At 34.2% G+C, this 10,103-nt stretch overlaps 1 protein-coding gene across 1 annotated transcript; it reads right to left on the reverse strand.

Annotated features, from left to right (window-relative positions):
• Window positions 1–681: 681 nt before the first annotated feature.
• LOC107002669 (probable serine/threonine-protein kinase At1g54610) lies at window positions 682–8,222 on the reverse strand. The gene is made up of 8 exons (XM_015200797.2): window positions 6,892–8,222; window positions 5,245–5,529; window positions 4,808–5,125; window positions 4,101–4,328; window positions 2,849–2,949; window positions 2,434–2,521; window positions 1,467–1,949; window positions 682–1,053 (listed from the first exon to the last, which is right to left on the reverse strand). Exons 1-8 carry the CDS (start codon window positions 7,240–7,242, stop codon window positions 865–867), a joined length of 2,043 nt encoding a protein of 680 aa, XP_015056283.1. The 5' UTR covers window positions 7,243–8,222; the 3' UTR covers window positions 682–864.
• Between the last annotated feature and the right edge of the window lie 1,881 nt (window positions 8,223–10,103).

A 10,103-nucleotide genomic window follows, 5' to 3' on the forward strand; every position in this document is an offset into this window, starting at 1 on the left:
AATTTTTCTCTAAGATGTTTTAAGAATTACAAATATCGCGTCAAATATTGAACTTGAAATCTCAGAGTAACGAATATTAAATTTTCTAATTCCGCGTGGATCTAGATTCACTTGAATTTTGTGGACAATTTTTTTGTGTTTTCTCAAGTGAACATGATGCATGAAATTAATACTAGTGTATAATTAATTATGATAAGATGTTGATGCAGAAAATGGACCTACCAATGACTTGGTCAAGTTCAAAAATCATTAAGAGTAGGCCTACGTATAAATTAAATTACCTTCAGAATATCTAGAAGATTGATGTTAAGGTACAAATTCAATTTAATTTATTATTTTTTATTTTATGAAACTCTAATAAATAGTAAATATGAACTCATAATTTCAAATATTTTATTTCCTTCATCCTTGAGAAAATGTGCTGTGATAAATATGTATTAATTAAACTATAGTTTAATAGTATAAAGATATGTATCATTGAGTTGATGTAAATACTAACTCGAAAGAATCCAACATTACAAACACGAGAAACAAAATTCATAAACTTTAAATTCTAACGTAAAAAGCTCGTGTTTCAACAGTGTATGTACCAAATCAAATTATTTGGTTATTCTGAACTCAATGTAATGTATACACCAAAAAAGAATGATATATTTTGCATTTGTGGCTGCTAATTGATAGTTTTTTTTTATATTAATCTTGGTTTTCTCTTTTATTCTATAAGAAATATAAATATATAATATTCCTCAGAAGATAATATACATAGAGCTAATAATGATTTACAAGAAAAATTTCTCCTCTCTCTGTATAATATGCTTATCTGCCTTGTTCCTAAACTAGACGTACATATATATAACTATAGACTTACATGTTTTTCACATTACTTCGCGCTGGAGCGTGAGCCTGACCTGCTCGTGCCTTCTCGAGCCTTGCTCGTCGAGCAGCTTCCTGAATGTGACGATCGCGATCTTTAAGCATTTGATCCACTTTATTTGATGCAACTAGAAGTGAACCAGAATAATGGATTTTGTTTCCCTTGTCACTATGGTCATGCTACACAAAGGAACAGGAGAGTGATAAGAAATCGATTAGTATGAGTTACATGGTCTCACTAACCACGGAAATGTAGTAAAATTATAACGGGAAAAAACAAGGGTGCTATTATTGACGTTCTGTTTTTGATAACCCTGGTGTCTGGATCAGTTTTTGCGCATCTCGACTAATTCAACGAGATACTTGTCACCTCCCATCAGGTACCAGATAACTCTGTCTACCAAGATTAGGACAGATGGGAAGAAATCACCTTGTGTTTTTGTTTGTGTTGGGATGTTTGATAAGACGAGGGTTTGAAAGTAGTAAAGGTTTGAGGCAAAGAAGAAAAATGAAGGTCCTTGTCGAATACACAGTTACCTAGGTTCTCTCCATGCACTCAAAACTCTTAGATTTACGTGTTTATGAAAACTTACCAGATTTGCCTCCTTTGTACAAGTCCTTCCACTTTCAAATTGATGAGAACTGGCAAAGTTCTGCTTGAAATACTTCTGATCCTGATCCTGCTTCCTTGAATGTTCGTCTAGAAGCCGTGCTGTCCTTTCTACTTGATGGGCTGATTGTAGCTGAACACATCTATCTCGACTGTCTGCTGACACAACGGACCTGGATGCTACTAAGTCTGACAAGTCTGCTCTGTTGGGACCAATGGAGATATCATCATATTTCTTCCCAAATACCCCTAGAGCCAGAGGGACTGAATGAGAAAATGTCTCTGAAAGATCATCGAGGTGATCTTTGGCTGAAAATCTATCTGAAAGATTCTCCATTTGATCTTTCCCAGTTTCTTTCACTGCTTGTGATTGTTTAGGAGGATCATTTGGAAAACGAGCAACAGCTTCCTTCGAGGGATTGAAACGGTCACTTTGGCTCTTAGGATTGGAACTGCTCTGCCTCCTCTGTTATAATGCGCAAATCATAAGACCAAATAAATCGAAAACATACAGAAAAAGAAAAAGTATGTTGACCGGACTCTTCAAAAATGCTGGCTGGTGCATGTCAGATCCCTCAAAAGCAGTACATTTTTGAAGGATCTGACACGGGTGCGGCAACATTATTTGAGTCTGAGCAACATAGGAGAAAACATACTTGCAGATACATTGTAGGGGTGTAGACACAAAAGTTATCAAATATATAGCGCCTAGAAATTTTTTGTTAAGATCAAGGGCAGAGTTATCATATCTCTTTGCAAACTACGACAAGTTAGACAAATTCCAATCTTTTGCTGAAATACAACAAATTTATCAATTGAAAGTTCTATTTTTGATGCATTACAACATCCAAACAAAAATTGAAGAATCATGAAGTTAATTGGCTCTGGCGTTACAAAAAGGAAAACTTAAATTAATTTGAAGATTAAAAGATTAACACCCATAAAAGTACCTGCATTGAGCTAGCCAGCTTGGCATTAGCATCACGTGCTGGTGCTGGAACTGCTTGACGTTCTTTTGATCCATTTGTAGTCCCTCGTCTACAGTAATTATTTCAGACAAACTATTATGATATATCCATGCATATTTCCAGTCAGAAATCTATAATGTTATGACAACAAATGTTTGATAATCAAGATATGATGGAACTGTATAAGCAAAATAGAGTCATTCGATGCTAATTAGAAAGGAAACGCCACTATGTAATATATGCAACTGACACTTCTCTTTCCTAATGTATGATCCACTTAACCATATTCCAACACAAGGTATAAGTTTCAGTACAAAATTGAAGAATTATTACTAAGAGAATGAGAAACATTCAGTTTTACGTTGCCATACAAAAGATGGACTGGTTAAGGCACTACCTTCTAGCTTCCTCTTCCCGCAGTTTTGCATCAATTTCCTTGCTGGGAGGGTATGTTGGCAAACTTGAAGGGTCACAAGCAAATGGCTTTGTGGTGAAGAACTGTGAGTCACGGCATACCTTAGTGTTAGTTTGGAGAACAATTGTTGCTAATTTATAACGCGATAAATGACGGAAACACATTAAAAGATCATTAACAATCTGGCTATTTGGAATTACACGAGTACTTGTCAGAAAATTTCAGTGTTAAAGTCATGAAAGCTGATAAAATGTATTTAAAAAATGTCTTATTACTCGCTCAGACTAGCCAATATAAATGAATAAATACTTTAGTTCCTTGTCCTTCTGAATGGATAGTTATGCATCATATATTAAAAGAACGTGTGAAAAGGAAATCAATGGTACACAAGATGCAAATTTCAAAACATTTTTTCAACTCAAAAGAAGTTAGTCTCATTTGTCAAAAAAGAAAAAGGAAACAACAGCAAGTCAGCAACAACGTTAGTCAATCTCATCTTCCTAATGTGTGAATCATATTGCTTCTGGAATAAAGACTACCCTTTCTGAGTTCTCGCCCTGGCACATATGAGGTTAATTTGGCAAAACATACTGAAAATGTGGAACAAGACATTTTATGGGGTGTTTCTTGTATCTACTTTTAGAATAGTTATTATCATACCATATTCAATTAGAGCAAGTATTTAACATAATAGTTTCTGAAGTGATAAAATTGGACTAGTTAGTTGAAAAGACGTCATAACAAGTTAAAAATAGTAGCACTGGTAAGTTTGAATTGTTGGAAGAAAATTTCAGAAAGGAAAATAGTTCAAAAGCTAGTAAGACAGCTACTAGGCTTCATTAACAACATGAAACATGGAACGAAAGTAAATAAGTTACAAAAAAGTACAAATATTTTAAGCATTGAAGGAAAGAAGTTGCTGATTGAGTATGACGAGGATTTGAAGCACCAACATTTGGATGGAAGAAAGTAGGGATGGGGTGAAGCAAGGGTGTGGCCTAGTGGTCAATGAAGTGGGTTAGGAACCATAAGGTCTCAGGTTCAAATCCTACCGAAGGAAAAAACACTAGGTAATTTCTTTTCATTTATCCGAGTCACCTAGTACTTGTGTTGGTGGGAGCTAATAGGCACCCCATGTATTAGCTGAGGCACACACTAGCTGGCCTGGACACCACTGTTATCTTTTTTTTTAAAAAAAAAAGTAGGGATGGGAATGGAGGAGTTAGAAAAGTACCTCACTCTCAAGAGCCCCAACTGCGGTTCCTCTAAGTGCAGGATCTATAGAAAGTAATGTCTCCAGTAACCCCACGGCAGATGGAGGAAGCTCCTTAAATCTTTCGCCAATACACCGCTTGTAAGGCTGTATAGGTTTAAATACTGCTGAATAAGATAGTTTTGTTTTCTTCCAATATTCCTCAGTTGGTGAACCACAAAGCTTAAAGATCTTATGTAGTTGTTCCACCTACAAGAACGAAAATTTAGCTCATGTCTGTTAGATCACCGATAAAAAATAATATCATAAGGAACAAGAAAAACAGGATATATTAATCTGCATAGAGCGACATTTAGGATTGAAGCATAGTTGAGCGATAGGTTGATTGGCTGTAGAGAGTCCTCCTGTCATTCTTGCCTCCTCTACCTCCTCTTTTTTAATTTTCTCAACGCTCATCTGTTGTATGAATTGGAGTTTCATTCCAATATTGAGGTATAAAACAGAAACGCACAGTAGTGTCGCATAAATTGAGGTGGAGTTAACGGATTGATTAATTGATTGAAGAGTCCTTTGTCGTACTTGACTCCACCATGCTCTCCTTTAATATTTTTCCACTGATGACTTATTTTATAAGTTGCAGTTGACATCCCGAAAAAGAGGCATAAAATAGAATTGCAGCAGTGAAGTATTAACCATGCTCAAGTCAAAGAAGTGTTACAACAATATACCTCTGTCCTACCGGGCATTATGGGCTTGGCAACATATAATTCTCCGAGAATGCAGCCAGTACTCCACAAGTCTACTGCAGTTCCATAATGACTTGCTCCAAGTAAGAGCTCTGGTGGTCGATACCAAAGAGTCACAACACGGCTTGTTAATGGAACACTTTGCTGGTTATCGAAAAAGTTTGCCAACCCAAAATCTGCAATCTTTAAAGTGCCATGATTGTCAATGAGAAGATTAGAACCCTTAATGTCCCGATGCAGAACACCCTGATTGTGGCAATGGTCAAGTCCACTTAAAAGCTGCCGCATGTAACATTTAACCTGTAAAAAAACAAATAAGATTAGAAACTAGTTATTAAAATTGAATGATGGAGCGTTACAGAAGCAATTATCATAATAAAAGTAAAATAATGTCCAACAAACAACCCTTGGAAAAGCACCTGTGGCTCTGTAAATTTAATACCGGGAAGAGCTGCCAGTCCAGTGAGATCATGTTCCATGTACTCAAATACAAGGTACAAACTACAAGATGTTCTTGATACGATCAAGCCTTCCAATTTGATGATATTTGGATGATCAAGCCTTCGCAGAATAACAATCTCCCTTGCCATAAATCTGATACTTTCAGGATCCATTTTTTCAAACCTTACTCTTTTAAGTGCAACGACTTTATCATTAACCAGGTCACGAGCCTTGTATACACTACTATAAGTCCCTTGGCCAATCTGCAAGAATAAAATGATATTACACAACCAAAAAACTATTAATTGACTACAGTAGCGCACATTGGGAACAAAACTAGGCCATAAAGGATAAAAGATTAAATGCCACAAGCATTGCAAATGCACTACATGGAATGACTTTCGAATCAGCTGAATAATAATCTCATCATGATCATATGAACTACAGAACTAGTATATTTCAATCTGCACCAAGCCTTCACTAGGTTATAACAGGGACCAGAAAAATGAAGAAGCAGAAAAAAAATGGAGGATATCTAGAGTCAATATGATTAGGTAAGAGCAATCTAATACAAAAGAAACAGACTTAAATTTGTTTCAGGAAAAAAGAGAAACTACAAACAGTGAAGGGATTAGAACTTAGCCAGAAAGTGGAAAGTTAAGTTTCCATAACTTAAAACACCAAAAAGTGCTCAGGCTTTTCATGATTTTTACTCATTGGAACTGTCTATCTCCCTATTCTTTGAAATCTGCATGCGATCAGACTATTGATACTCAACTCAATGCACAACCTACCAGAAGTAACAACAAAGTCTGGAAGTAACATATTCTTCCATGGTGCTAAGGTCCAAAATATGGAAGAAAATAAGAATCTCCACAATTCTACCACCAAGCCAATTTTGTTCCACTTACTCCCTCTTTCGCGGCCACATCTATTTCCGGCTAAGGAATAGGAAATCTTTCTTCTGTTACATGAATCCAATTTTCATTTCAAGGTACTGTTAATAATCCATCAGGTACTGAAACCATTAAAAGAACGGAAAGAAACCCCCAATAATTTATTGGACACGGGAAAGAAATACCATTCAGGTAAAATTTCTCAACTGATGAGAGAGTGTTCAGGTTTGGTCATTCCCTTTCTCCTATATGCTATTGTTGTGTTGACTCTCCTACTAACTCGAGTTTAGAATCTCTTGAGCAATTCCTTTGCTCAACTATGTTAAGTCTAACGACGCGTAGAACCTAAGGGGTGGTCACAACTCTTTCCAGATTGTTGGATAAAAGTGGTCAGCAGCAGCTTAGGTGATAAACAAAGGATTTTTTCCATCCAATAAAGTACTATCTGTATTTTGAAAAGCGGTGTCGGGCATTATGAAAGTGTCACCGTGAATTCTTTTTCATCAAAATTCTATTGTAGGAGGATATTTAACAATATTATTACTTGGATAAGAGCATATATATATACAAAATGGAACTATTCAAGGAAAAATAATTCGAGGGAATTAAGCAGTGTTACTCATGAGAAAACTAACAACTTCTTTCATGATCTTACATACTATTAGAATATACAGTAGATGTGGTTATCGATAAAATGAATTTCGTAGAATAGGTCCACCAAAATTATACCTTGTCTAATTTCTCAAAAGTATCAGCCTTGCGAGGAATCCAACCATTAATAGCTTCACCGGCTACTGCAGCAAGCGAAGAAGGCCATCCAGCAGCAATCAACTCTCCTTCCATTGCTTTTGGGAAAACTTCAAGCTTCTTATGGTGATTGTCCCCGACCCTTTTAGATCCATTAGGCTTCCTGTCGAATGAACCAACACTTATATCACCATTCTCCAATTTCTCTTTCACCCTAAAACTTTTTTCTCTCTTTGAACTCACAGCTGATACCCCTTTATCTAACTCTCTCTTCTTTTGGCCATCCCGACGACCTTTCACCTGTCGGGAAAGTTTACAACAAACACAACCCATATTCAACAAACAACCAAACCAATCAAAGACCTTCCTCAAGCTACTGACTTCCCCACAATACCAGGCTTAGCAAAAATCCAATTTTCGAAGAAAACCATCAGCAAATGCTTAAACAATCTGTTCATTCAAGCCACTCATCAAACAGAATTCCGTGAAACAACAAGCATTAAGAATCCCAATCCATAGCCCTCAAGTACTAGAGCTTTAAAAAGAACTATATGAGATACCCAAAACTGGAATCATAAAAACTGCATAGAGGAGCTAGCTAAGAACCCCAAAAAACTAAACTTCATTCACACAATTCAACACCAAGTAAAATCAAGATTCCAGAATACCCAAAACTGAAATCATATAAAATGCATAGAGGAACTAGCTAAAAACCCCAAAAACTTAACTTTTTCACACAATTCAACAGCAAGTGAAATCAAGATTCCAGAATACCCTTTTCTCAGACCTCAATAATGATATACCCCAAAATCTTCAAAAAGACTTGATCTTCACACCAAAAACCCTTCAAAATCCCAATTCAAAACACTCTAGTATTAGAGCTTTTACGAACTGGATAAAGTAACTAGCTAAAACCCCAAAAAGACTCCAACTTTTTCACACAAGTGAAAAATCAAAGATTCCAGAATACCCTTTTTCACAACCTCAAAATAATAAAACCCCCCAAAAAATTCAAAGTCTTGATCTTCACAGTTCTTTCAACAACTTCCTCCTGAAGCCTAAAACCACCCACTTTCTTCAAAACAAAACAAAAAAGATTAAAAAAATTGATCTTTTGACAAAAAAAGGAAGTTGCTTAGCTACTTTTTTGACTGTTCAACGCGTTTATAGGTAACTGCTGAAATTGAAAACTCATATGAAATCAAGAAATGGATAAAGTGAGAGAAACTGGAGCCGCCAAAAAGCTCAGTCAGCCATGATATGCTGAAGGCTCTCACCTGTGTAACAGGAGGCATAAACTATAATTATTTCGAATAAAATGTAACATTATTTTATGATATATTTAATTTTAAATATTAGAGATTGTCAAAGTATATATCCATCATTTATATTATAATAATTATTAAATAAGTCATTTCATATATAAAATAAGTTTATTAAAAGATAATTTATTTTTAATTAGACGATCTATAAAAGTAGGTAAAATGAACAAATATATCTCAATCTACGATAAATAATATGAGATATTTACTATCATAATTTAGGTATACTGGTGCTTCTGTCTTAAAAAAATTAGAATATATATATCATTACTTTAACAGAAGACTAAATATAAGGACATGTAACATAATCTTATGTGTTGATTTGATACTTAATAAACATCAAGTCGATAAATAAAATCATGACACGTGTATGTTTATTAATATAAAAGATATATATATCCTAGTTTATAAATGATAAAGTATCAATATCTAAAAAATATAACAAAAAATATCTATACACTATTTACGATAATTAAAAAATATATCATTTTTTTAAAAAATAAAAGTATACTAAAAAAGTCATAAAGGGTCGTTGGGTTTGACAGTTTGGGACCGCTTTTTTGTTTCTTTACACATTTTTTTACTGAAATAGTCGCACTTCGTGTGTAGTTTTTGACCGAATACTCCCTTTAAATATTTTATTCGTTTTAATTTATTTATTATATTTTAATTTGATATAAAATATAATATCAATTTTTATTTATTTATCATGTTTAACTTGAGCTACTAAAATTCGTTTAAAAATTTATAAAATAATATGATAAAATAAATGAAATTCCCTAAATTTTAATTTTTATCATAAAAAAAAGGTGAAAATAGAACTTTGTTTGATAAATAATACTTTTTCAAAAAAAAAATAATAGTCAAAAAGAATTTTAGAAATTCTTTTTTTTTTGTGGGAGTTTCATATTTAAGCTATGAGTTATATATATATATATATATATATATATATATATTATGTGAATTATCATCAATTATTTTCTGTTTTTAATGGGTTGTGAATAATCGATAGTTATTAAACTGAATTATGCCTGTAAAATTAAAATTCATGTAAGTGAAAAAGTTTGCTACCCAATTTTCTTCTCTTGGGACAAGAAGTATTTGGAATCTCTTAAAAAAAAGTGATACATCAAATATATTCTTTTATTATATGTTCTTACCCATCTTTTTAATGAATTCTCTTAATTATTCATGTAAAATGTCACATGATAATATTTATAAATTAAAAAAAAGTTTGCATCATGCACTAATTAAGAGTGTTGTAGTATATATCAAGGAATATATATATATACGCGCTATTAAATACAATAAAATATGGAGAGAGGCGAGCGAGATGAGGAAGGAGGTGACCGAGATAGTTTAATCACACTAGATACATGTAACTAATGTATCTAGTACGCATGTATCTGAAATACCAGATACATATAAGAGTGGCGAGTGATCGAAATGGAAGGGCGATGTCACGACCCAAAAATGGGCGTGATGGCACTCGTCTTATCCCACCAAGACAAGTCAGCCTAAAACTCAACCATTACAATAAAATGCGGAAATAAAATATAAGTAACTTAATAAAACCCCCAAAACCTGGTAGTCACGTGTACAAGCCTCTAAAGTATTACAATTGATTCAAAAGAAAAACTCAAGTCTCAAATGAACTTGTTTCTAGAATAGAACAAGATCATAATTAAGGAGAAGAAAGTCTGCTGCGATGGAAACAGCTACCTGACAAATCTCCAAGAAACCTCGGACAAGGAGAAGGGAAATATCACAAAGTCCGGGCTAGTAACCTACAAAAAAATTTGTAGTAGCAAGGGTTGAGTACCAAACCACACGGTACCCAGCAAGTAAAACGTCTAAACACAAGCTAAGGGG

Source organism: Solanum pennellii, chromosome 10 (genome assembly GCF_001406875.1).
Source record: "Solanum pennellii chromosome 10, SPENNV200".
Classification (NCBI taxonomy): domain Eukaryota; kingdom Viridiplantae; phylum Streptophyta; class Magnoliopsida; order Solanales; family Solanaceae; genus Solanum; species Solanum pennellii.

What these genes read in the sequence shown, in the direction of transcription:
- LOC107002669 (XM_015200797.2), bottom strand. Translation starts at nt 7,242, where the DNA reads ATGGGTTGTGTTTGTTGTAAACTTTCCCGACAGGTGAAAGGTCGTCGG. An exon ending in CTTTTGAGAAATTAGACAAG is followed by an intron (nt 5,530 to 6,891) that starts GTATAATTTTGG and finishes TTATTCTTGCAG; the next exon opens with ATTGGCCAAGGGACTTATAG. An exon ending in CGGGAAGAGGAAGCTAGAAG is followed by an intron (nt 2,522 to 2,848) that starts GTAGTGCCTTAA and finishes TAATTACTGTAG; the next exon opens with ACGAGGGACTACAAATGGAT.